Source organism: Hyaena hyaena, unplaced genomic scaffold, assembly GCF_003009895.1.
Source record: "Hyaena hyaena isolate Hyena2069 unplaced genomic scaffold, ASM300989v1 scaffold_964, whole genome shotgun sequence".
Lineage (NCBI taxonomy): Eukaryota > Metazoa > Chordata > Mammalia > Carnivora > Hyaenidae > Hyaena > Hyaena hyaena.
Genome location: NW_024081597.1, coordinates 485274 through 511860, shown reverse-complemented (window position 1 = coordinate 511860; position 26587 = coordinate 485274). Strand labels below are relative to the sequence as shown.

The following is a 26587-nucleotide window of genomic DNA, read 5'->3' as shown; positions in this document are numbered from 1 at the left end:
TTGAGAACCTTTATAAGTTTCAGGGTTGGCACTTTGGGGACAACCAGGCCCTTCTGCAAGGTGTGTCAACTCCCCAGGACGACGGGAAACAGTCACGGAAGACAGCTAAATCCAGAGGGTGGGAAGGGGCTCGCGGGAGCCAGGAGACTTAGGTTCTGATCCTAACTCCGCCCCTCTGCAAGTTATTTCTTCCTTCTGGGCCTCGCTTTCGTCCTGCGTGAAACGGGGCTAAAATACACCTGTTCCTAATGACACGGCGGGGTATCCTTTGAGCTCAAGTAAACCGAAGGGCAAGCCCAGTGCCCCTGACCGCTGCAGGCGACGCCCCCCCAACTCTGCAGGCTTCGGCGCTCCTCGACCGCAAGAGGAACGTGGCTGTGGCACAGCAGGCGTCCGGGCAGGCTAGCCGGAACGCCAGGCGGTACGAACTGGCCCGCGGGCACAGGAGACGCTGGGCAGGGACAGGCTTGAAGTCCCGAGAGCCCGCCCCCGCTTCCAGCCACTCCCCAGGCGGGGCTGTCGCGCGGGAGGTCACGTGGCCGCACCCGGAAGCGCGCCCGTGGGCCCGGACGGCCTGGCGGACAAAGGCTGCTTGCCGGTACGTGGCCTGAGCGCCGCCCTCCGGGCCCCTCCGCGGGCGGCGGGACTTCCTCCGAGGCCCTCAGCGCCGCCGTCCCGGAAGTGGGAGCGGGCCCCACCCTGGCCGCACCGGCCCCGCCCTTCTGGCCGTGGCCCTTCAGCTTCTCCGTTTGTGCTAAGTTTCTGCAGCCACGGAGTGGGGCAGGACCCCCAAGCCGGGCCTTCTTCCCAGGGTAGCTGTGAGCTTCGCGGGGGCTTGGGGGTGCTGCATAAAGTGTGGAGTGCGGGGCAGACAGGAAGACTGCCGTCTCTCCTGGGCCCTCCAGCCCGCAGGGGCAAGGCGCGGGGGGCCCAGACGGAGCAGAGCGGGTCCAGGCACGGTGGCGTTAGGGGTGGTTTGCTGGGGAAGGTAGAGAAAATGGGGGCGAAGGGTTTTCCCCAGGTTGGCCCCGCGCCGTCTGGCGCTTCAGTGTGTCCTGTGTTGCCTCTTTAAGGCAGGATAGAGGGCAGAACGGGGAAATGACAAAATGACACCGATGAGGTTCTCTTTCCAACAGCCTTTGGAATAAAAAGGGAGAACCTAAAGTCCACGGAAAAGCAGTTCCATTTTTCTGGGAATATGTCATTAAGGCCAGTCATGCCGGTGATGTAGCAAGCCTCACTTATGTTGCAAAAGATGCTGAGCCCTTAAAAACCCTTTCTTGCTTCTTATTTACTTTACATGTTTGGTTTCCTAATTCGGTCACAGCTTTATATTGTCCCTGCCTTTTATCAAAATGTGACTGATTCTGGAGCCAGTTTAGTTCACCCTGTTATTTGTCAAAGGGAAGCTGGGAAATAAGAATAGTAAATAAGCCCCCGTCCATGTAGGAGTTTACCAGGGGATTCCTGCCTGGTGATTCTGTCTTTTCCCTATAACCGTGTAGGGAAGTAGAGCAGGGGTTTCTGTTTCACAGCAGGAGTTTGAGGCTCAGAGAGGGTTAAGTGCCTTGGCCGAGCCAAAACTAGAACCCAGGCTCTGGTGCCTTTTGCTTTGGTTTACTTCATCCTCCCCGGTTATCACCTCCCTTCTGGAACTGCTTCCCTGTGGGCCTGGGACGGCCTGTTCTGTGTCTAGTGACTCCTGGCAAGCCCCTTGGGGCTGCTCAGGGCAGGTTTGCAGACCACACCATGGCTCTGAGTGACCCACGGTGAAATGAGGATGCCTGGAAGGAAACAGTAGGTGGGAATTAATGTTGTGGGCATCTGCTGTGTCTGGAGGACTGTGCTGGCCAGTTCGTGTTCCCCATTGTGGGAGGGTGGGGTGGGCGGGAGACAGGGCACCGGCACCTCCTGAGCCCACTGCCGAAGGGCTAGAGAGAGACCTCCACCAGCCTGTCCTTCCACAAATGGGCAGCAGTCAGATAAAAGGCTCTGCTTGCCCTCATGACCTCTCTGTTTTAAGCATTTACAGGACCCGAGACGCTGTGCTACTGCTCTCCATGAGCCGGTCACCGGGTCTGTCTACTGCAGCCCTTTCTGCATCCCTGGCTGTTGAGGCTCTGCTGTGCTCCTCGCCAAGGTAGATGATCCTGGCCGCCCCGGGGCAGGTGGAGGCAGGTGGCACCCACTCCAGGGCTGCTTGGGGCCGTGGGAGGTACGTAGCATGAGGCAGGCAGTGGACTGAGCTTCCCCTGGTTCTGCAGAACTCGGCCCTCCCCACCCCCTGCTTCAGTTCTTCCTCCTGATGTCACCTTAGCCTGTCTCCTCCATCCTCCCCTGCATCATCAAGGCCTGTGACTCCAGGCTCCATCTCTTGAGTCAGCCCCTTCCTGTCCTGGCCTCCACCAAGGAGCAGACCCTTGTTACCCCACCCCAGCACAACCGACCCCCATCCCCTTAACCTCACCCATCTGTGACCAGTGTGTCACTCCCCACTCCCTTCCCAGCCTACAGGGGGCTCTCTGCTCCCGGCCGCACATTGTATAATCCACCATTGCCCAGCACACACACTCCCTTCCCATCAACTGGCCCCTTGAGCCCCTGGCTTTGTCACCCTCGCCTGGGCATCCCAGAACAGCCTCTTCCAGACCCACCAGCAACCTTTACTTCATATTCAGTTACCCTACCCGTCTCTGTCTTGCGTTTAGCGGGTCCATGGGAATAGCTGCACTGCTTGGCACTGTGGTGGAGCCAGGTGCTCTGAGTTGAGTTGATAAAGTGACTGGAGATGTGGGAGGAATTCAGTAAGTGCCAAACAGGGCACGCAGGGGGTCCTGAAGAGTGTGACGAAGTCCCAGATCTTGGGATGCTACGATCCTGTGGAAATTGGACATTCACTCATGGGGCAGGTAGAGCAGAGTCCCCTAGTCACTGTCCCATCTTAGTGCGCGGATAGCGCGATCACGTCCATGTGGCGCGCTGAGGCACAGGAGAAGATGCTAGGCCCCTGCCTGGGGTTTTCTCAGCTGCCGGCAGCTGGCCTGAGAGCCCTGGCCTCACCAGGCGCGGTCAGGCTGCCCCAAGTGTTGAGAGGATGCATGTCTTGCTGCGCCCCAGGAATGAAAGGCACGATATGGGAAGCTCTGGAGTAAGGATTTCCTCGTTGATGAATAATGAAACACATTTTGTCTAATCAGGCATTAAAACGTGCAGCACAGAGGGTGCGTTTGTGGGTGGTGGGGAAGGCGTTTTGGAAGAGCCAGAGGTGATGGGGCATGAGGCTGAGGAAGCGGCAGCCACGCAGCTGTGAGAATGAACAATGGACAAGGTTAGGCAGCCTCTGTTTCTACTTAGAGCAGAAACAACTTGTTAGTAAAATGATGTAATGCTGAGTCCACCCCTCGAGGTCTTTGAAGCTTGTCTTCTGGAAGGGTGTTTGCCTCGGGGTATTTCTGAATTGCCTGAAGGGAGGTGCATTAGCCTCCCTGCATTCTAGACCGGGCACTGACTGTCTGCCATGAGCCATGATTCTGCCTTCCTCTCCTGTACAGTCGGTTCTATGTCAGGTCAAGAGCTGGGTCCTTGCTTACGTTTGGTGCAGGTAGGCCCGTGGTAAGTCTGACGTTCTGGTCTGAGGGGCTGGAAAACACAGAAGCAAGAGCCCCAGCCTTAGGCTGGATTTAAATCCCAGTGCTCTGCCACGCCAAGCGGTGCTACGTCCTGCTGTCAAAAATGGGAATAACTCAAGATGCCTACCTCATCAGGCTGTGGTGAGGGTCTGACGAAATAATGCCAGGAAGGCCCCCGTAGTTGTGCTGGCTCAGTAGGTATCTGCTGGGATTGCGACCCTCTTCGTTACTCAGGCTGAGCTTGTGGATGAAGGAGCTGGGAGGTGACCCTGACCTTGCTTCTCCCTGGCAGATGAAGTGTGTTTTGGTGGCCACAGAAGGTGCAGAGGTCCTCTTTTACTGGATGGATGAGGAATTTGAAGAGAGTCTGAGGCTGAAGTTCAGGCAGCTGGAGAATGAGGGAGAAGAGGTGAGTACAAGGCAGGAGGGGGAGGGGAGGGAACAGCACAGAACGGAGGAGGCGGGCGAACCTGACCACCCACTCCCAGCCCCGCCTGAGGAACTAACAGGGTGGTGCGGGGGGTCCAGCATCCTGCACACCCAGCACTCATCCTCAGGGGCTGGCCTCTTGATGCTCTCGAGTTAGTGACCTCACCCCTACTCCATCGGGACGCAATGGGCTACATGAGAGCAAGAGAAAGAGGAGGTAGAATTTTAATCACACAACACAGGAATTTGGTGTCCTCACTTTCTCTACCTAAAAAGTTTGGCATAAGTTCAACACATCAATTTTTTAAACAACTATATTAAGGTATAATTGGCATAGTGTACAAAGTGTGCAGTTTGAGATACACACACACTTGTGATTCTGTCACAATCAATAAAATAAACATACTCGCCATCTCAAAAGTCCGTGACCCCTCCCTCATCTCCCCCAACCTGGGCAACCACCAGTGTGCTTCCTGTCACAGTAAATGCGTTTGTATTTTATAGGCTTTTATATAAATGAAATCAGGCAGTATATTCTCGGGGTTGGGTTTGGTTTCGATCTGGCTTCTCTCAGCATAATATGGAGATTCATCCATGTTGTATCTATCACTAGTTTATTCCTTGTCGTTGCTGAGCAGGAGGTAGTCTGTCGTCTCAGCGCGCCAGTTTGTATACCCATGTACCTATGGATGGTGACTGTGTCCAGTTTTGACTCTTATAAATAAAGCAGCTGTGGACATTCACATGCAGGTCTTTGTATGGACATGGCCTTTCACTTTTCAAGGGTAAATACCTAGGGCACAATGGCTAGATCGTGTAGGTATATATTAAACTTTCTGAGAAACTACCAAACTTTTCCACAGGGGTTGTATCATTTCATAGTCCACTACTCATGTCTGAGAGCTCCACTTCCTCCGTATCCTCACTGACACTTCTAACACTTGGCGGTGGTCACTCTGTTTCATTTGAGCCATTCTAGTAGGTATCCATTGGAATCTCCTTGTCTGTTAATTTTCACGTCCTACTGACTGATAATTTTGACATCACTTCATGTGTTTATTTGCCATCTGTAATCGGTTCCAATTTTGCCCATCTTTTTCTTGGGTAGGTTATTTCTTATTCTGAGTTTTGAGAGTATTAAATGCTTTGGATGCAAATCCTGTATTAGGTTTAGGTTTTGGAAGTATTTTCTTCCACTCTGTGTGTTGTCTTTGCGTCCACTAACCCATATTTTGCAACAACCGGAAGTGTTCATATTGACAACTTCAGCATATCCATTTTTTGCCTTTAGGGATCATGTTTTTGGTGTCATATCTAAGCAATCTTTGCCCAACCCAAGATCTCAGAGTTGTCTCTCTATTTTCTTCTGGAAGTTGTATCGTTTTAGGCTTCATGTTAGGTCTGATGATCCATTTTGAATTTTTGGATATGATGTCAAGTATGGATTAAAGTTTATTGTTTTGCATATGGATGTCCAGGGCAACACTGAAATATTACAGCTTGGAGATAGTTCTCATTTTCAGTATAATCTCTACTCTGTGTTTTAAAGGGGTAATTTATCTTGAAAGTTTTTTCCAGGTGAATTTCGTATTAAAAAATCCTTGCAGGGGAAGCAGTAGAGAGTGTTCTTGCATTTCTGCAGCAGCACTGGCTGGTGGCTGGCCAGCCCCCTCCTTGCTCTGCTGGGCTTAACCGCCCACTAAGCAGTTCCGCCTTATCAGGTTAATCCACTTCAACATCACCGATACTCTTGTCAGGGTCTTTAAGAATAAAGATATCAGAGATCATGTCGTTTCAGTGGTTTTATTTAAGCTAAAAAGCAAGTCTTATTTGTTAGGCTCTTTTATTTTTAGCAGTCAATACATACAGTTTTTTTTAAAGACTTTTTATATGTTTTAGTTCTATAATACTATTTCAGGTTAATTTAAGAAGCAAACCATCAGTAGACCTCTATATTTCCAGAACCTGCCATAATATTGACATAAAGGCACACAGTATAGAGATGAATGAATACATAAAATAAACAAAAGAAGCAAATTATCTGCTGGTGTTTATCTTCCTCTTTATTAAAAACCTTGGAAAGGAACAAAATCCTGATTTTTCAGTTCCTAAATGACAAATGTGAAGAAAAAATTGTCTTTGAAGTTTTATTTTTTATGTATACAACACATATTTTTTCCTGATTCTATAAATAACATGAATTAGTTGTAGGAAATTTGGAAATACAGAGAAATCGTTTTTAAATGATCCATAATTCTAGCACCAGAGCTATTAGCTCTTCTATGTATTTCCTTTGGGTCTTTATCTTTTATATGTAGTTGGGATCATACCACATTTACAGTTTTGTTTCCTGTTTTTTTCCATTTGCCATTATATCTAAACCATTATTCTTTTTTGTTAAATAGTCTCAAAAGCATAAATCTTAATGGAAGCATTATATTCTAGTGTATAAATAAATGTATCATTTATTTAACCATTTTCCCCATCCTGGACATATATATGGCTTCTAGTTTGTTGAAGCTATTGCTGTAGGGAACATTTATGCCTGAATTTGATCCCACATCTCATTATTTCCTTAGGATAATTTCCTATAAAAAGAAACATTGATTCAGAAGCCATTCAAAAATAATGTACCACTTTATAATTCCAAGTAATAGTAATTCCTTTACACTGTGCCTAGCCAAATATTTTCATCTTCCCCAACCAAAAAAAAAAAAAAAAAGTCTTGCTTTGCTACACCTGCAGAAAAAGCTGCTGCTCTAAGAATGAGTTGGCTGTATACACAATCTGGATCTTTAAGTGACTTTCTATTAATGTAATTTGTTGATAACAGTCCAGGAAGATTGTGGCATGTGAATAATTTAACAAACATTTGCCTATGTGGAGGGATAGTCATTCAACAAATATTAATTGAGAACCTACTCTGCTCCAGCCTCCAGGGGCGAAGCCGTGAGCGTAGCAACATGGTCCTGCTCTCATGGAACTTCGGGCCACGAGAGGGAGTTTAGACAGTGAGCCGGGTGGCAGATAAGCTCATGAGTGCAGGTAATGATAAATGGGCTGAAGAAGTTAAACAGTGAGAGGTAGGGAGCGATGGGGCAGGGTGGCCTGAGCTGGTCAGGAGAGGGGCCATCTGAGCTGGGGCCCAAGTGACGGGCAGGAACCACTGCTAAAGCCTGATTAACAGACTCCCGCAGCCCCTGAACACGGCTCAGTTCCCGAACGCTGAGAAAGTTGGGAGAAAATACCCACCGCTGTCCTGCGTCTTGGCCCTGTTGCCAGTGCCGTACTTTGCCCCTGGCCGGTTGCCTGTTTTTCTTTTCAAGGCAAGGTCTTACTCCTCTCCTTGCAGATTTTTCTGGCAAGCTCACAGTTGGGACTTGGCTTTCTCCGTGATTCAGGCAGGTCTCTGGAGATCAGCGTGGGGAAGGTCAGCTCTTCTCCCTTCTTGTCATGCCAGTGTGGACGGTTTGAGTGGTGACCATTCTGCCAGCTTTATGCCAGTTGTAGTTGCAGATTGTCACCAAACTTGTCCAGTTTCTCTTCAGTTTTGTTTATTTGTTCTGTTCCTTCTTTGCCGGGCAGAGAGAATGGTTGAAGAAGGACCTTGTAGAAGTAAAGGTTGGCTTGTAGTAGAAATAGGGAAAGTCTGGAAGCATAAAAAGGGGGCAAACCACTCATACTCTCTCTGCTAGAAGAAACAACTTCAACAGCGTTGCCTTAATATTTTCTCAGTACTTTGTTTTTTCTATGCATTTTAAAGTATAGACTGTTCACTTTTTTATTTTAACATAACATCGTATCAGAGGAATTTTCCACGTCATTGAAACACTCCAGTATTTTACGGAGCTGTATATTCTTCCATCATTTAGACGGTCTGTCATTTATTTAACTGTTTCCCAGCTATGAGGCATTTACGTTTTTTATAGTGTTCACTGCTGTAAATGACCCTGTAGTGAACATCTTTGTGTGTGTATCTTTGCCCCATTCCTGATCACTTTCCTTAGGATACGTTCCCCAATGTAGACTTACTGCCAGCAGAAAGCAAGGACTTTGGGACATGTGGAGAGCTTCCTTAGAGTCGGTCAGTTCTCCCATTAAATGCCCCAAACATTCCACTGTGGAGATGTGGCCTAATTCCTTAGTGTTTCCTTCTAGATTCAGAGCCTGAACAGCAGAGGCCAGGCTACAAGGCCTGGGTCTTGTCTGTGCCTCTGTCCCCACAGTCAGGCACTCTGAGCAGTGTGACTTCCTTCCCCTCATGCAGCTTCCCGCCCTGGAGGACCAGCTTAGCACCCTGCTGGCCCCAGTGATCATCTCCTCCATGACGATGCTGGAGAAGCTCTCAGATACATACACCTGCTTCTCGACGGAAAATGGCAGCTACCTGTATGTCCTTCACCTGGTGAGTGTGTAGCCTGGGGCCCATGTTCCTCTTCCCTCAGTTCTGTGGGCTCTCCACATGCCTCTCCCTGATCTTGAACTTTAGACTCCTTTAGAAGGCAGAAACTGCGCCTTATTGAAATCCCCTGGAACCTAAGCCTACCCTCACTGTCCTCAGGGATCAGGACAAGGGAGGGGTCCCCTGGGGCTGACTGACATCAGCCCCCTCTGCCTACAGTTTGGAGAATGCCTGTTCTTTGCCATCAACGGAGACCACACGGAAAGCGAGGGCGACCTGCGGCAGAAGCTGTGTGTGCTCAAGTACCTGTTTGAGGTGCACTTCGGGCTGGTCACTGTGGATGGCCAGCTCATCCGAAAGGAGTGAGTCCTCGTGGTGGTCCCCTCTAGATCCTTTGCTAAGCTCCCTCTCTAGGCTTTGCAGGGTGTGTCCAGCCTCTGTGAAACTGGCCATTTACACTCTGCCCCTGGCTCCTTCCCGGTACCTTCCCACGTCTCTCAGGCTGGCTTCATGTCATATGTCTGTGTATGAAGGAAGCTGAGAAGTAAAGTGATTTGCTCGGGCGCCTGGCTCCTGGTTCCTTGCCCATCCCACTCCGCGGCTCAGACACAGCCTGGACTCGGCCCTTCTGTGCTTGGAGGGCCCTCCCACTTAGTGTTCACATCGCGTGAGCTCGCCCAGCCCTGACCGTAATCTAGGACTGTGCTCTTTTGGTCGAAGGTGGGGACGAGCAGCATTCTCACGGTCTTTTCTGCTCTGCCCCCAGGCTGCGGCCCCCAGACGTTGAGCGGCGCATGCAAGTGTGGCAGCACTTCCAGAGCCTGCTGCGGACCTACGGCCGCCTGCGGGAGCAGGAGCAGTGCTTTGCTGTGGAGGTGACTACTGGGCACGGGAGTCCTCAGGCCCCAGGAGTGTCAGGTCAGAGGGCTGCGTAGCTCTCGGGCCACGTTTTGACACACACATCCCCGTCATGAGTGAGGTCATAGGCAGACCCTCAACCTCGTGCATTTAGAAAGTTACTCTTTGTGGCCACCTGGTGGGTTGGACACTCTGATGGGGTTTCCTGCCATAAAACCGTGAGATCCTAGATACAATGGACTTGATGTCGTTCTGGGCTCACAGTAAGTTGTGGAAATTCTGGGGGTCCCCTCAACTCTGACCATCCCCTCACCCCAAAAATTTCTACTGAGCTGAAACTGGAGTGGAAAGCAGTGAAAACTAAGTAGCAGTAGGGGCAAGACTGCCTGAGTGCAGATGGCAATAATACCACGACCGGAAGTCTAACTTAGGCCAGCAGCATGGGGGGCTGAGCCTTAGGGTCTCTGGTCAAGCCCGGACCTGAGGAGCTCAGGGGATCACTGCCAGTAGACTCTGTGCAGAGACAAACACAATTCTCTCCAGAGTGGCGGTTCTCACACTCCAGTGCTCATCCGAATCCTCTAGAGAGCTTGAGAGATAGGGGTTACTGGGCCTCACTTTTCTCATGGGGGGTGGGGTGGAGGTTCTAGAATTTGCATTTCTGACAGGTTCACCAGGGACGCTGATTATGCTGGTCCAGGAATTGCCCTTTGAAAATCACTACTTTAGAGGACAGGTTAAGAGTGAATGTATATGAGCTCACAATTAACAGTCAGATGCACAAAGCAATGAGCCACCACGAGTGAGAGGAAAATCAATCACCTGTAGATTTAGATCCCAAGGAGCTTGATATCTTGGTATTGTTAGGTACAGAATATAAAATAACTGTGAAATATTTAAAGACATAAAAGCTAGAAGAGAGCCCATACAGATATTTTAGAAATGAAAACATAATTATTAAAATAAAACCCTCAAGGGATGGGTTAAGTAGTAGATGAGACATAACTAGAAAGAGAATTAGTGAACTGGAAAATAGATCTGAAGGGTTCATTTTCACGCCCCGCTTACTCTTCTGATAAATGTATAGGACCCACTGTATGCTAAGAGGTGTGCCAGGCCCTAGGAATAGAGATGAATAAAGACACAGTCCCTGCCCTTGAGAGGAAATGAGCCGGACACATATACCTGAATATTTAACAAAGCATTCTGGATGTGCCATACTGGGTTTCCCACCAGAATCCAGCGTGGCACGAAGGATGGCACGGTCACCTCAGGAAGAGCTGGTTGTAGGAGCCAGCCTAATGCATTTAAGATAAAATCCAAAGTCCTTCCTGAACCTACCAGGCCCAGCAGGATCTGCCTCCATGGATGTCACCCCAGCCTCATCTCGTGCCTCCCTGGTCTTGCTCACTGGGGACTGATCCCTGGGACTTCTTTCCATTTCAAGACTGCTTGACATTTCCTGCTGTCTAGCAGTCATTAGCTACATTTGGCTGTTGAACATTTGAAACATAGCTAGTCCAAATTGAGTTCTGCTCTACATGTAGAATATAGACTGGATTTTGATGACTTAGTACAAAAAAAGAGTGTCAAATGCTCCATTAATATTGCTTTTTTATATGTTAAAACGGTATAATAACTTACTAATGTTAATTACACCTGTTTTTAGTTTTTTAATGTAGATTACTAGCAAATAGTAAATTATGCATAGGACTTGCCTTATATATTGGTTGGACAGCACTGTTCCAAACTCTCTGCCCACCTCAGGGCCTTTGCATACGCTCTTCTCAGCTTGTAGCATTCTCCCCCTCCACTCTCTCTGATAGGATTTCTTGTTCTTTAGATACCAGTTTAAAGGTCCCTTCCGCAGAGACATTTTCTTTGAATACCCTACCCGGTAGGTCTCTGCTGTTCAGTACCATGTGTCTCCTACACTACACTTACTAGAATTGGCATTAATCTTGTCTGTGCCGTTGCATAGTATCTGTCTCATCCACTGGAGTCTAGTGACCAGACCATAAACCCCAGGAAGGCAGGGACCGTGCTGGTGTGAGTCTCCCTGTTCCCAAGTGCCTGGCCCAGAGCACACACGCAGCATGGACTGAGCGAATGTACCCACCAGCCGGAGCCTGGAGCAGGAGAGAGTGGCCGGTGACGTGGTTTCCTTTCCCTGCCCACCTGTGGCCAGGCTGTGGAGCGGCTGATTCACCCCCATCTCTGTGAGCTGTGCATCGAGGCCCTGGAGCGGCACGTCATCCAGGCTGTCAACTCCAGCCCCGAGAGGGCCGGCGAGGAGGCCCTGCATGCCTTCCTGCTCGTGCACTGCAAGCTGCTGGCTTTCTACTCCAGGTGAGCCCTGGTCCCCGTGGGCACTAACCCAGAGGCCTGCCCCCTTGCCCCATATTCCCTCTACCTGAAAAGCACCACCTCCCCAGCCAAGAAGACCTTCGAGACCCACCTCTTCCATGAAGCCTCCTTGGGTTCTTCAGTTTGTGACCCTTCTCAGCTCATTCCCTTCTCCGAATTGTGTTTTCCTGGAACACCGTCTCTGAATCAGAATTTCAGAACTTCCTGACATGCCGTCACTGGTCCCTGCTGATATCTTGTTGGTAGTTCTTCTTTAACACAACCAAGTTTTATTTTTAAAATGAATGAATTGGTTAATTTTATTTGTACCTTGCTGCCTTTCTCCAAGAAGGATGCGGTCAGCTTACGTGTTCATAAACTCCTTGAGGTCAGGAACCACGCTCCGATGCCCTAAACCTGCCTGTCTGCACTGCTCCCTGCGGGCCCAGGCACGTGCTGACAGCTGCCTGTTGTCTCTGCAGCCCCAGTGCCAGCTCCCTGCGGCCAGCCAACCTCCTCGCCCTCATTCTTCTGGTTCAGGACCTCTACCCCAGTGAGAGCACGGCGGAGGATGACGACCCTCAGGTCTTGGCCCAGCTCTCTGGGCAGCTCCAACCCCCGCCTAGAGCAGGCTGGGCAGGCGACCTGGGGAGGCTCTGGTTCGGTGTCACAGTACTGGGCCTGGGGTTGGGCTTGACTTCCTGCTGCTTTCAGATGTAATGGAAACTCTAGAATGCCGTTTAGTCTGTGAAAAGTGCAGATTGTTGGAGTACTTGCCGCTCTAAGCCTTGATTCATTCCCTCATCTGTGCAATGGGACAGGGTTTGGAGGAGTAAAGGGACAGTTTACCTATTGCCCAGCAGTGCCTGGGGTGCTTGGTAAGTGCTAGCCAGCACCCTCGGCTGCCGCCATCCCCATTATCCTCTGTGGTGACCCTGGTGGTGGTTTGATTGCCAGTGTGTTGGGGTTTCTGGAATTTCTGTGGTCCTGGAGACAGATCAGCCCACCTAGAATTGAAACCTCTGTGGAAAGTGAGCACATCCACGGCTGCCTTGTGGGGGATGCACAGGGCTGGAGGGCTGTGCCCTGAGGTGCTGCTGGGCTCCATGGGGGAGGAGCGCGGAGAGTTAGGTGCTCTAACTAAGGCTTCCTTGCCTTGTCCACAGCAGCCTTGTCCACGGAGGCCCCGGAGCAGCCAGAACATCCCTGTGCAGCAGGCCTGCAGCCCTGGTTCCCCAGCGCCCACCAGGAGGAGTTCCACGGCAACCGTGTGTGCGGTGCACCCACCCTGTGGAGGGGAGAGGGGCCGGGGTTGAGCCCCCTGGGGGAGGCTCTCCCAGCCCTCAGCCCAAGACACCCTTTTCCCCTCCCATCCCCCAGGACACCGACAGCTTCTCCCTCCCTGAGGAGTACTTCACACCGGCCCCTTCCCCTGGAGAGCAGAGCTCAGGTGAGGCCTGGGGAGGAGGAGGAAGAGGGGCCCACAGGCATCACCTTGTGAGGGCGAAGGGGCAAATGCAGAGATTCCTGGAGCCCCTCCCTGCTGCCTGCGCGTCCTGCTCTGTCCACCGCGCTGGCTCTGGCCTGAATTCAAGGACGGCCCTTTAAATGATCCCTAAAGCTTTTTGTGGCAAGTTGATTTCATTTAAAAATTCATCTCCCATGAGGTTTATTCTCTGCCTTTTGTTTTTTTGTAATCAATTAGTAAATAACTAAAATTAATAGTCCTTTGATTTCAAGTTCGATGATTTAAATTACAAACATTCAGTTTCTGTACCTTAACTTTTTTCCCAGAGTATGTGGGTGGGTAAACAATAAAAAAATAAAAAATATTCAAAATGTTGCTAACAGAAAAAAAAAAAACACGAAACAACATTGCTTAGAAAAAACAGATAAGCCAAAATCCATACTATTGTAGTTCCTCTGAATGAGCTCATATTTATCTGTGAATTTCTTGGGTAAAAGGAAGGATCATATGGTTCATCTGATAGAAAAAAAGCCAGGGTTTCAGGAGAAGAAACTTCTCAGGGACTGAGTTTCGAAAGGAATTTACTGTGTGGTACCCGTAAGCCACCAGTTTTCAACCCTGGCTGCACATTAGAGTCATGCAGGCAGCTTCAGCCAGACCAGCTAAGCTATATAGTCCATGGGCTGGGCCCTAGGTGTGAATACTTCTAGAAGTTTCCCCCAATGAGCCTCAGAGTGGGAACCAGCACCCTGCACAGATTCAGGGCAGAGCAGTGGTTCTCAGCCCCACCGCACAGTGGGCTCACCTCGGGATCTGTAAAGCCTGCTGGTGCAGACATTCTGACCGAATTGGTCTGAGACATGGCCTGGGCATCAGGACTTTTCCAAGGTCTCATGTGCAGCCACAGTTGAAAACTAGTGGATTAGATATTTGTAACTTTAAGTCCTTGGATGGGAGCCGGGGAGCCGAGGAGCCGGGGACCCCAGAGATCGGGCATCAGCTCCTGCAAGCTTGTGCATTTCTGAGGGTCCGTAGCTTCCTCAGCTCTCTGAGCAATCCAGGAGCCCAGAGCACATTGAGAAACACTGCTCTGGGGCGACCACGGAAGCTCCTCTCTTCTTGCTGCTCCCTTCCCTCATTCATCACAGCCCTCCTCCTGGCCTCTTTCTCAGTGGTTAGCTTTTATGCCTCAGAGCTGTAAATAATGCCATTTCAAAGTGCTTGGAACTCACCACTTACAAATGGCTGGAGTTGCACTCACTCATTTGTAAATCAGGTGTTCGAAAAACTATAACAGGCTTCCCTAGAGAAACTCGATTATAGATGATTGTTATTTGGAATGAAGTATAAGGGAGAACGGCATTATTACAAACACGTAATATTTCAGATAGGTAGGGAGTTCAGTAAGTTCCTGTGAGCTAGACTAGCAAAGGAAATCCAGCCCATTTCCCTGCACGTAGTAGGTGCTCCGAGTTTGCTGATTGAATAACTGGGGCAACGTGACTGCCACCTCCTAGTGGGGAGGCACTGTGATAGAGACCTGAAGGAGGCCAGAGGGTGGATTGGAGGAGGGGATTAAGGGGACCACGTTGGGAGCGGGGGTTGCTGAGGAACAATTGCCAGGTCCATCCTCAGGAGCTTGGACTCAACAGCCGGCCCTGGGGTGAGCTTTCTCTTCCCCAACTGCTTTAGTCCTGGACTGCAGAGTTCACCCTGCACTTCTGGCTTGGGGTCCATACTAAGTGTTCATACTAAGTGCTCTTGACCCTGCTAGGTACTCCACCCGATCTTCCCCTCCTCACATGCTGTTGGGCCATCATTCACATTTTCATGTTACTCATGTTATGTTATTATCTGTGTCCTATAGGCAGCACTGTGTGGCTGGATGGAGGCACCCCACCCACCGATGAGCCCCAGATCCAGGTGAGTTTCTCCTGGAGCAGCGGGTGGGGGGAGGCTCCATGGAGCACCGGGGACTCAGGTTCTCCTCCCGGCAACTCCCACAGGGCCGGCCTGCCTCCTGTCACCTCCTGGCTGAGCAGTGCGGGGGACAGAGCTCCTCCCAGAGCCAGGGGCCAGACAGGCGCTGGGCAAAGGGTGACCTCAGCTCCTGAGAAATCCCACCGTCCTCACGTTTGTTGGGAGTGAAAGTCCATCTTGAATTGTAATACTTTTTAAAAATTAGATAGTAAATATATTCATTGTAGAAAAATTGGGAAATACAAAAGTATGGAAAAGGAATAAAAATACTCTGAATCCTTCCCCCAGATATTAACTACCATTAAGATTTTGAGGTGTTTCCTTCTAGTCTTCCCTGTGATTTTATGTATATGCATGTATGTTTGTATGTGTACTTACACGCTGCATGTATTTTTTTTTCACTTACCAAATCTGAATCCTAATGGCCTTCATTACACTTTTTTCCTTAAGCGTTTTTCCATTTATGCGGCACTGGTTTTCAAGGATTGTTTAAGAGTCCATCACATGCCGGGGTGTCTGGGTGGCTCAGTCAGTTAAGCGTCTGACTTCAGCTCAGGTCGTGATCTCACGGTTTGTGAGCTCGAGCCCCATGTCGGGCTCTGTGCTGACAGTGCAGAGCCTCCTTGGGATTCTCTCTCCCCCCTTCTCTTTCTCTGCCCCTCCCCCATTCTGTCTGTCTCTCTCCAGATAAATAAATAAACTTAAAAAAACAACAGCAGTCCATCACACATCTGTGCTGCATATTTAGCAGAGCCCCAGAACAGCTAGTGTGTTGTTTCTAGTTATTTGCTGTTACGACTGAGCCCTCAGTGCCGTCCTGACCGAGAACGTCTTGTGGCGTCTCTGGTGATCTCCTCAGGGTTCTGCTTTTTCCCACTAAAGGCTTTCTTGCTCAGTTAGTAAGGCTGGAGTCTTGCTCATTTAGCCTGTCCATGCCTCAGTTTCCTCCATGGTACTGGCCGACAGAGGCTCTGAGGGTGGGTAGAATGACAGCGGTATTGAAATGCCTTTGTCAGAGTGAAGGCTTGAGAGGGAGCTCCCCCACCCCGTTTTGCCTGCCTTTTCAGCCTCTCTTTTACCACCTGTCCCGGATCCTGTTGCCCACAGCCCCTGCTTGCGCTCCAGTCCTGCCTCTGGGCAGGAAGGCTCAGAAGAAACAGGGAGGCAGACAGCAGTGGTCCTGGAGCTGCTGGGACCACTGTAACAGAGCGCCAGAACTTTTAAGGACTGGATTTCCTGGTGCTGACATCATTACCCCGTGGTTCACTGGGAGAGCAGCGAATGGGCAGCCCTGGGTGGGGACGTAGGCAGAGGCCGGGCAGCAACCCTACCGCTGAGAGCTCTTCTTCTCCACAGATCGCTGAAGACAGCCTCCAGACCCTGGTCCCTCACTCCCCAGTCCCTTCCAGCCCCAGAAGGATTTTCCTGGATGCCGGCGTGAAGGAGAGCTACTGCCCCATGGTGCCCCACACCATGTACTGCCTGCCCCTGTGGCCGGGCATCAACATGGTGCTCCTGACCAAGGCATGAGCAACCCCCACCTGCCTCGGCAACGCCTTGGCCTGGGCGCCCTCCCCACAGGCTGCCCCACTCATCCTGCCCTGTGCTCCTTCCCCCAGTGCCCCAGCACCCCCCTGGCCCTGGTCCTGTACCAGCTGCTGGATGGGTTTTCCCTCCTGGAGAAGAGGCTGAAGGAGGGACAGGAGGCCGGGAGCACCCTGCGGTCCCACCCCCTCATGGGGGACCTGCGCCAGAGGATGGACAAGTTTGTCAAGAATCGCGGGGGGCAAGAGATTCAGGTGAGAGCCGATGGCCAGACATGCCAGTCTCTGGGAGAGAAGGCAGGGCCTCCAGGAGCCTGTAGGTCCCACCTGGGAGCCGTGCCCCACCGTAGGCGTGCGACCCTCGTCTCCCCCAGTATGAAATGACAACAGAAGCTTACAGCAGCACTTTCAGTGCATTTTCACGTGAGTTTGGCAGAACGCAAATTCTAATTCCCGTGACGTAGAGGAAACTGAGATTACTCAGCTGGTGGGACCAGAGCCTGGCCTTAGGACGCCGTGAGGGCCGGCCACCTGCCCCGGGCACCCCTCCCAGGGTGGCAGCTCACACAGAAATGCAGGACACAGCCTACCCGTCCCCCAGGGGCTGAGAGCCCAGGTCGGAGATGAGGCCTAGCAACGCTAAGCAGTAGCAACAGCACAGGCTACACCACCGGAAGCCTAGAAGAATCAGGAGGGGGGACCACCCAGGGGACGCAGCTGGTGGTACTTGGATCTGTCTGAGGACCTGAGATGTGCTGTGGCTGCAGTGCACATGGGTCTGAAAATGAGAAGAAGGATCTGAGGAGGCCGAGCAAGGGAGTGGAGCCCAGGCCCAGACAGACCCGGTTCCACTCTGAGGAGTCCGCCCGGCATCTCACCGTGCTGCGGGCCATCTCAGTGCTGGGTTAGAATGCGCAGTCCCCCTTTAAGGAGTGCGCCACCTCAGCGCCTGCCCTGTGGCTGCTCCTCTTTGGGGCAGTCACCTGGCACTCTGACAGATTACTTTACATGTCTGTACCAGCTAGACAGTGAGCCCAGTGCCTGCCACACAGATACTGCTCTTGAAAGAAGTGCCCGCTGAGTGAATAGAATGGCGTATATGGGGTGCAGAGAGCTGGGGTGGGGGGGGCTGCTGGAGAGCCAGCTCTGTATGAAGGCAGATGTGCACTGAGCCTAAATATCAGGGTTGTCAGGAAGCATGAGTCCCCCTCCGAGCCCAACATCACAAGGGTCTCCCCTGGACCACACTGTGGGAACATCATCAGGAAGCCCATCTGTCCTCTGTCCTTCAGAGCACCTGGCTGGAGTTCAAGAGCAAGGCCTTCTCCAGGAGCGACCCCGGATCGTCCTGGGAGTGAGTGGGGGCCTCTGAGAGATGGGGGGAGTCATTTGGACAGAGAGGGGCGGTTTCCTCCAGGCCAAGAGGGAGAGGATGCTCAGGAAGGGGTGTATGAGGGCCCCCTGAGGGGGCCCCAGGACAGTGGAGTCTAGTCCTGGACGCTGGGGGAGGCTGGGAAGCAGAGGAGCCACGGGTGGAGGCGAGAGCCGGTCACAAGGGACAGGAGGCTCAGCTTCATGCCCGGCTCAGCACTGAAGGGCACACTTCCCTCGTTTCTTGATAAGATAAACTGGGGGTAGGGGGAGGTGGGGGAAGAGATTCTAGGAGCTTCAATCCAAGTACACAGGCAGGCACCACACTGGGGGAAACCAGGGAGCCGCCCCTGTCTCTCTGAGGACAAAGGTGTCCTTCAGCAGCTGTGTCTGTCGCCGGTCAGGAGAGGGGCGACTCCTGGGATGAAGGGCGGTCCTGGGTGTGTGTCCTTGGCGCACCTGTGAACAGCCCACCCTCCAGGTCCCTTCGCGCTGTCATGCTCTCCTCTCCCCGCGCCCAGGCTGCTTCAGGCGTGTGGCAAGGTGAAACGGCAGCTTTGCGCCATCTACCGTCTCAGCTTCCTGACGTCAGCTCCAGACCGGGGAGGCCCGCATCTGCCCCGGCAGCTGCAGGACCAGGTCCAGACACTCATGCAGTAAGTGCGGGCGTGGCGCCTGGGTCGCCAGAGTGGGAGCTGGGGCCCCACCCCACACCCTGCCTCCCTGCTTCCTCGGCAGAGAGAAGCTGACGGACTGGAAGGACTTTCTGCTGGTGAAGAGCAGGAGGAACGTCACCATGGTGTCATATCCTGGTGCCCGAGCCCCAGGAAGCCCCTCACGTCTGCCCGGCCCCGCCACCCGCCACTCTGAAGGACTGCGGGCTTTCTAGAAGGAGCATATACATTCCACCACCTCAGCTTCTCCGAAGAAAAATAATAGATGCTGTTGTGGGTGTCTTGTCTGTAGGAACGCTCCAAGGCTGAAATTTCACAAATCCTTGCAGTCCCACAGTTGTTACTTCCTAAAAGATGTGGAGGGTGTTTATGTCGATGTTGTCCAGCCCGCGAAGTGGTAGCGGGTGTTCCAGGAGGGGCAGGGGTCCTGGGCTCAGGGAGGTGTGAGAAGCCACGTCTGCCTTAGAAGTCACAGTACACAGTGGGACATGAAGGCTCTGAGGAGGCCTGCACCAAATATATTTATCCTTGTTTAAAAAACCATGTGCAAGACCTCTTTGACCCTTTTATTCTGGAACACTAGTTTTATCAACTACTAATTTTCCCTGGAACTTTATATAAAGCAGCTTTTCGTATATTAAGATCTCTAAAGTATTAGGCCTTCAATCTCCCAAGACTCTTGCCTGCGGTATGCGGGTGAAAGGGATGACAGAGGCCCTCTGTAGCCGCCAGCCAGCAGCCTGCCGTGTTGGCTGCTCCCCTATCCAGTGGGAACCTTCCAGCTTCACAAGGTGATGCGTGGAGTGGAACAAAACCATGCCAAGCTGTGCGGGTTGCACAGTCAGCTAGGCTCCTTCATTCGCTAGGCAGCTCTGCTCCCACACCAGCCTCACCGTGTGCAGGATTTAAGCTCATCCCTCATGAAAATGATAAAATAGTGAACCTGCCCTATTGCTCTTAGCCCAGAATTCCCTGCATTAAGTGTGCTAGTATCAAGGGATCCATGTTAACTTGCATCCTAGAATTTCTCAGCATTGGGGGACTCAGAGGTAAAGAGATCCAGGAAAACAGGGACGCTCGGGCGTTGGCTGACAGGGCAACCTGTGGGGAGAGGTGGGCTTGGTGGGCCTGGTCTCCTGACTCCTCTGCTTAGCCTTGCTAGTAGCCTAGGTGGAGGACAGAGTGGCGCCTTCCCTGGTCCCTGGCTTTACGAGCACCTTAACTCTGACCTTCACCTACCTAGAAGACTTCCCAGGCTTGGTGCATTTCATCTATGTGGACCGCACGACCGGCCAGATGGTGGCCCCTTCCCTCAGCAGCAGTAAAAGGACTTCATCGGAGCTGGGCCGGGGGCCGCTGGCCGCCTTCATCCGAACCAAGGTAAGCATGTGCGGCCCCGGCACTCTTCACCCCTGTGAGACGAGATGTGCGGCCTGCCCCCTGCTCAGGAAGGACTGATGCCCCACTCTTGGGGCTCCTGTGAGGCCCTGAGAACAACCCGCCTTAACCCTCCCTCTACTCTTCTGTCAGCATTTGTCCCCGGCTGCTGTGGCTTCCTAAGGCTGGTGGCTGGTCTTCATCACTCTAGGGCCCTGGCACTCGGGGCCACGTGGGCACCTCCCTGGGTGCGTTCTAATACGCTGCATAAGCACATCTGGGCAGTGGGTTCAAAGGGCAAAACGGCCAGGACCTAACATTGTGCTTGGCTTAAATAAATCCCAGTAAGTGTTTGTTGAATTAACTCACAGGGGAGAAAGAGACACAAGGTCAGTCAATTTGGAGACCAGATTTAACAGCAGGTGGTTTGTACTAAAGAAACATTCCCTAGGGGTTATTGTGTTCATTCTTTTTAACTGTTTCATAGCAAACTGGTATAGATATATTTATATACTATATATATAGTGTGTAGCATAGTATGTAAACATGTTAGACAAAGTTGTCTCAATAAAGTATATGCGGATGGTTAAAATAAAGAGGACGACAGGCGACAGAAGGCCTGTGCCGGCTCTGCCTTTCCCTGGCTGTGTGGCCCGGGGTATTACTTAGTCTGAGGTTCTGTTTCCTCATCCATAAAGGAGGCTAGTGATAACCACTGACGTCCTGGAGTTGCAGAGATTACAGATGCGTGAAGTGCTGCATGTTGAATGCTTAGCACAGTACGTGGCACAAAGGACAGAATTCATTGAGTGTTTTCCAGAACCATCCTCTTCACCCATCTTTCCGGAAGTTGTTGGAGTTCTCTTGCTGCATTTCTTTCCATTGTTTTTCTGCGCAGCTCGTTGTCCTTGGTTGTAATTGCATATTCCATATATACAGTGTGTTTACCCACATGTTCACTTGGCTTTCTATCTGATGCATTTCCTCATGTCATTAATTCTTTATAAACATGATTTTTAACAAGTCCACAATAGTCCATCATGTGAATGTAACATAATTTCATTAGCCATTTCCCCAACGATGAACATTTAGATTGTTTCCAGGCCCTCGCGGTCATAAATAATTCTGCAGTACACACCTTCGTGCATCCATCTTTGTCCTCATCTCTGATTCTTTTCTCAACATGGATTCCCAGAAATGGAATTACTAAGGCAAATGAGAGGAATGTTTTTAAGGTTATAGATACATGTTGTCAAATTGCTTTCCTGAAAAATACAGGATATCCATGTATTTGTTTGCAGATGTAGTTAGACACTATGCTGTGGTCAGGCTTGCAGTGAATCATGTGTGCCTTCCGCTAAGCATTTTGGTGAGAGAGCTCGGCAGGCCTTTTCCAGCCCTGGGAAATGGGGAAACCAGGCCATCCTGCTGCCCTCCCTCAGGCAGTTCACAGGAAGCATAGGAAGTCCTTGAATGAGAATATCGCCCACGGGATGTAACTCACGTTGTCACCCGATCACTGTATTTCTGTTGAGCCCCTTGATGAGTCCTAGTTGGGCCTTCACTCCTGAAACAGAGGACATGCCTGACTCAGGACACTCAATGTGTTCCAACAATTCACCAGCACCTTCCTGGCACAGAACCTATGCTAGAGATGCGGGCCCTGGAGGGGACCGGGTGAGTGGGTGGCCTGGACAGTGCCCTTCGGCAATTTTGGGGGGTGAATGATCAGTTTACTACTCTATGGCTTCTGTATAAACTTACCTCAAGTGTTTTTATGTATGTTTTATTGTCACAGTACCTGGAGGGGTAATCCGTTCTGGTCCATTCATCCATCCATCCATCCATCCATCCATGATTTATTTTTGAGCTCCCGCTCTGACTCAGGCCATGCCTGGACACTAAGGAAAAGGGGGAGCAGGAGCAGCCCCTGGCCTACCTGGAGCTCCTTCTCTGAGTGCTTTTCTTCCAGAGGCCAAGGCCTGAGTGAGCCCTGGCCCTACTGTCAGGAGGGGCCTGGCCCCACAGGCCAAAGGCAGCTTCGAACACTCTCCCTGTCTCCCTAGGTCTGGTCTCTGATCCGCCTGGCACGCAGATACCTGCAGAAAGGCTACACCACGCTGCTCTTCCGAGAGGGAGATTTCTGCTGCTCCTACTTCCTGTGGTTCGAGAACGAGATGGTGAGTGTGGCCAGGCCTGGGGAGGCCGGGCAGTCCTGGGGGGTGTGGCCAGGCTCCATTCAGGGCCATCCTGAAATGCTCTCCTCTCTGCTGACTCTGATACTCTTCTTTTGCTCTCTGTTCAGTCCGTCTTGTCTCTTCATCAATTTTCGTCCCTAGTGAGACTGAGAGGTAAGCACAGCCTTTGGGACCCAGATCTCAGAGGTCTCATTTTCATGTGTGCTTTGTGAGCCCTCCACCAGCTGTCTGAAAATCTCAGGCTGTCATGCATGGCAGAGTCCAGGTAACATGTGGCCAAATGGATGCGTCCCCTTGAGAAGGGCCACACAGGTGTGCTTCCATGCTGACAACCACACTTAACGAAGCATGGCACACTGTCATTCCCAAGGTGGAGGCAGATAAACTGAGGCTCAAAGCAGTGAAGCAACCTGCCCAATGTGGAGATGACAGTATGGCCTCCTGGTCCCATATTTCTCTAGACTCACTGTTTCTACAGTGTAAGCACAGGACATGGAAGCTTGTTGTCTCTCTCTCTTTCCCTCTTCTCTCTTCCCTGTTTCTCTGTTTTGTGTTCCAGCTCTCTCAGGGTCATTCCTTTAGGCCTGAGAGCGATGGCCAGCACTTTCTGGAGTGCAGGGTGCTTACTGGATCCCTCACCACTGTTCTGGCAACCTCACGTCCTCCCAGCCTGGCCCATGGTTGGGGGTGGGTATCACTGGCCCCATTTTACAGATAGAGACACTGGTGCCTGGAGATCAAACTCCATGGCCAGAGCCAGGATCATAAATGATGAAGCCAGAGCCCAGACTCAGCTCTCCTGACCTGCAGGCTCCTCTTTGCACTCCATGCCCAGGATGACCTTTACCTGAGTTTTGAGGAGAGACAGGGCTTTGTGTGTGTGGCTGACAGAGTGACAGACTGAAGTAGAACTGGGGGCGGGGGTGTGTGTGCAGAGCTGGCTGCGGGGGCTGCCTGCCTGCACCTGTGCCCTCTTGGGCAGCTGCTTAATATGCCGAGTGCACTTCACCCACAGGATGGGCCCCACACTGAGCATCGGGAGGAACCCCGTGACCACGACCCATACACAGTGGCTGCCCAGCGGGTAGAAAATGAGGCAAAAGGAGGTCCAAACAGCAAGCACTCAGCAAACAGGGCTCCTCCCCATTCACCTTCTTCCTCCTCCTCAGGGGTACAAACTCCAGATAATAGAAGTGCCCGTCCTCTCGGATGACTCGGCCTCCGTCGGCGTGCTGGGAGGAGACTACTACAGGTGACCCCAGTTCACAAGACTGTTGGGAACAGTGGGTGCCCAGATAAGTGCCACTCCTCCCCAGAGGAGCAGCTCCTCCTTCAGGAATGCCCCCCAAGAAGCTCCTTCCTGCCCAGCCCCGTGTTCAGTGCGAGGGGTGGGCGTGAAGCACACCCAGGTTTCTGCCCCTCTTCCGGTTGCCACACTCCTGGCAGCATTTGCCAGCATCTGTGCTGGGGCCCACGGGCTCCCCCGCTGGCTCTGTGGCATCCCTTAGCCTGGGCACTGCCATCAGCAGCCCTGCACGGGATTAGGAACCCTAGGGGGTGGAGCCTGTGGTGGGGGCTGATCCTCCTGCAGTTAGGTCAGCGGGGAGCGGGAAGGCTCTGCCGGCCAGGTGCTGGGGCCTCATGGGGTGACAGTGCCTGTGCTGGGCAAGGGGGCTGCCGCAGCCTCGTTCCTGAGTCCTGTCCCCCTTCTTCTTCCAGGAAGCTCCTGCGCTACTATAGCAAGGGCCATCCCGCTGAGGCGGTCAAGTGCCACGAGCTGCTGGCCCTCCACCTGTCGGTCATCCCCACAGACGTGCTGGTGCAGCAGGCCGGCGAGCTGGCCCGGCGCCTGTGGGAGACCTCCCGCGTCCCCTTGCTCTAGGCCAGGCCGCAGCGCTCTGGTGCAGTCTGTGTGTGCACCCGGTCCCCTCGCATAGCACTCACCTAGGACAGTCCCCGGAGTCTCTTAAATCCCTCTCCCCTCCAGGGTAACAAACCCCCAAATCATCGTCTCTGGAGGAGGAGAGAGGACAGAGAGGGTCCCTTGGTCTCCTTAAAACAGTAGTGGCTGCGAGGTTAGAACTGTCTACCCCCAGGAGACAGGAAGTCCCCAGTGCCTACGGGTGTCTGAAGACGCCCCCTCATACTGTCGGAATGGATAAAGAGCTTCCTCAGGAAGTCGTTTCCTTCCCCACATGAAAGGTGCCGCCTCAGCCTGGCTGCCATTCCCACTGCCCCTTCCTCCCTGCAGCCCTGGGCAGGTTTCCTCCACCAACAGCCCCTGCCTCTCAGGGCAGCTGTGAGGGCTGCGGGACACGCAGCGGGTGCTCAATAAATGCTGGTGGTGGCGGTTCAAGCCAAATATGCCTGGGCTCCCGGGCTGTCCTTGTTGCCCAGGCGTCCTGGCCCCTTCGCATCCTGCTCCGTCTCAACTCTTGCCCAGGCCCCGCTCAGAGATTTGCACCACTTGGGCCCGTGGATCCCAGGCATAGGTTTTTAAAAACATCCCAGCTGTGGCACCTGGGTGGCTCAGTCGGTTAAGCGTCTCACTTCGGCTCAGGTCATGATCTCACGGTTCGTGGGTTCGAGCCCCGCGTCGGGCTCTGTGCTAACTGCAGGCTCAGAGCCTGGAGCCTGTTTCAGATTCTGTATCTCCCTCTCTTTCTGACCCTCCCCTGCTCACACTCTCTCTCTCTCTCTCTCTCTCTCTCAGAAATAAATAAAACAATAAAAAAAATAAAAAATAAATAAAAACATCCCAGCTGACCCCTGTGTGCCCCGGGTGGAGAACCATGGCCCGAGGGGCACAGCCCCTCTCCTCTAACCTGGAAGCCCCCAGCCCAGGACACACACAAGAACAAGAGATGGCCCGGGGAACTGGGACTGGGGAGCGTCTGCTGCGGGGACGAGAGAAGTGCCATGCCAGAAGCACCCAGGCCCTGTACATGACACACTGACCGTGTCTCCAGTCTTGAGCCAGATTCATTCAGAGAAGACCGTTCTTCTCTGTTAAGGGAATAGCTGGTGGAGGCGGAGGCCTGGTGGGAGAACAGAGGTACTGAAAGAGCTAGAACGACACCTCACACTAACATCCTCAGAAGGTGGCAGTGAGGGACATTGTCACCTGAGGTGACTGGGACTGCATTCCTTTTTGATATCTTGACTTAAGGAATGGAAATGTCAGACCTCGATTGTGGAAAACTCAGAAGAGCACAAAGGGAAAAACGAAGTCTAGAAGCCCACTGCTGTTTAGGGTACCCACTTTTGTCACCTGATACTTTTCCTTAATTTTGGGCAGCTACATAATATGACACATCTAGTTTAACCAGTCCCCTGAATTTTTCGATATTGTCACAGTGGGGTGGACATCCTGCATCAGATTTCAGTGGAGATTCACACTCAGTGTAAACCTGGCATGTCAGGGTATCTCAGTCACAAGTAGAAGGTTCCACAGAAAGCTCTCCTACTCACACGCGCCTTCTCCACATATTCTCCCAATTTTAAGATGCATTTCTAATAGCGGGTTTCTAGAATCCTGACAGATGTCCTAGCTCCACTCCTAGGGTGCTTTCTTCCTACAAGAGCAATGGCCTGCTAGCTAATGGGCAGAGAACAAAGGAGCTCCTAATTCAAGGCAGGCCCAAGGATAGCAAGAAAGGGTGCAGATGTGATCTTTAATCCTTAAGGATTCTGGGGAAATGGGAAAGGTGCCAAAAGACAGAAGAGGGAAGTCCAGGCCTTTAAAAAGAAAAAGGCAAACCCTCGTCCCTCACAAGCTTCTGAGGCAGCCTGTTGAGCGCAGGGTGCTCAAGTGTCTGGGAGGGAACACGCAGCTGTCTGGGGGTCAGGGAGACCCTGCGGGGTTGCCTGGGCCTGTGGTGGGTGCAGAGCCCCTCACCATCCGGCAGGCGGAAGGCTAGGACGCTAGAGAAGTCTGACCCTCTCCTCGGGACTTGCTCCCCAGAAAATCCTCTTAATGAGAAGCAGGACACTGCCCAGGAGGGGGCCCCACCAGCACACTCCCTGCATGACCTCCCCGTTCCTTCTCCGAGCCTCACTGGCCCTGGTCCATAAAATGGGGGTTCTGGGGTTTCTGTGAGAGGCTGGGGACTGTGGTCAGCACAGCACCTAGCGCACGGGGGCTCTAGATTTACTGATGCAGTGGCTGCTCTATGTTCTGGAGGTGGCCTGACTTCAGCCCGGTGAACGGGTGACCTCTGGAGACTTCCCTGTGTGGACTCTGCAGGCTGCGTGTTCTCTGCGGAGTCATGGCCCAAAGCCAAGTGCAGCAGCTGGACTGCAGCTCCTCCT

At 52.2% G+C, this 26587-nt stretch overlaps 1 protein-coding gene across 6 annotated transcripts; it reads left to right on the top strand.

Moving 5' to 3' along the window:
- Window positions 1–543: 543 nt before the first annotated feature.
- On the top strand, window positions 544–24638 carry HPS1 (HPS1 biogenesis of lysosomal organelles complex 3 subunit 1). Of its 6 annotated transcripts, none has more exons than XM_039221211.1 (20): window positions 544–598; window positions 2024–2140; window positions 3922–4038; window positions 8326–8463; window positions 8680–8822; window positions 9227–9335; window positions 11507–11667; window positions 12147–12249; window positions 12831–12932; window positions 13045–13114; window positions 15000–15055; window positions 16469–16636; window positions 16732–16911; window positions 17949–18010; window positions 18549–18683; window positions 18766–18831; window positions 19937–20081; window positions 22145–22258; window positions 23446–23528; window positions 23996–24638. In XM_039221211.1, the coding sequence occupies exons 3-20, from the start codon at window positions 3922–3924 to the stop codon at window positions 24156–24158; spliced, it is 2115 nt and encodes a 704-aa protein (XP_039077142.1). In that variant the 5' UTR covers window positions 544–598; window positions 2024–2140; the 3' UTR covers window positions 24159–24638. The 6 variants fall into 6 exon arrangements, with proteins under 6 accessions (XP_039077142.1, XP_039077143.1, XP_039077141.1 ...); XM_039221212.1 differs by having other exon boundaries at window positions 582–598; window positions 2033–2140; XM_039221210.1 differs by lacking the exon at window positions 544–598 and adding an exon at window positions 663–812 and having other exon boundaries at window positions 2024–2215.
- Window positions 24639–26587: the final 1949 nt, after the last annotated feature.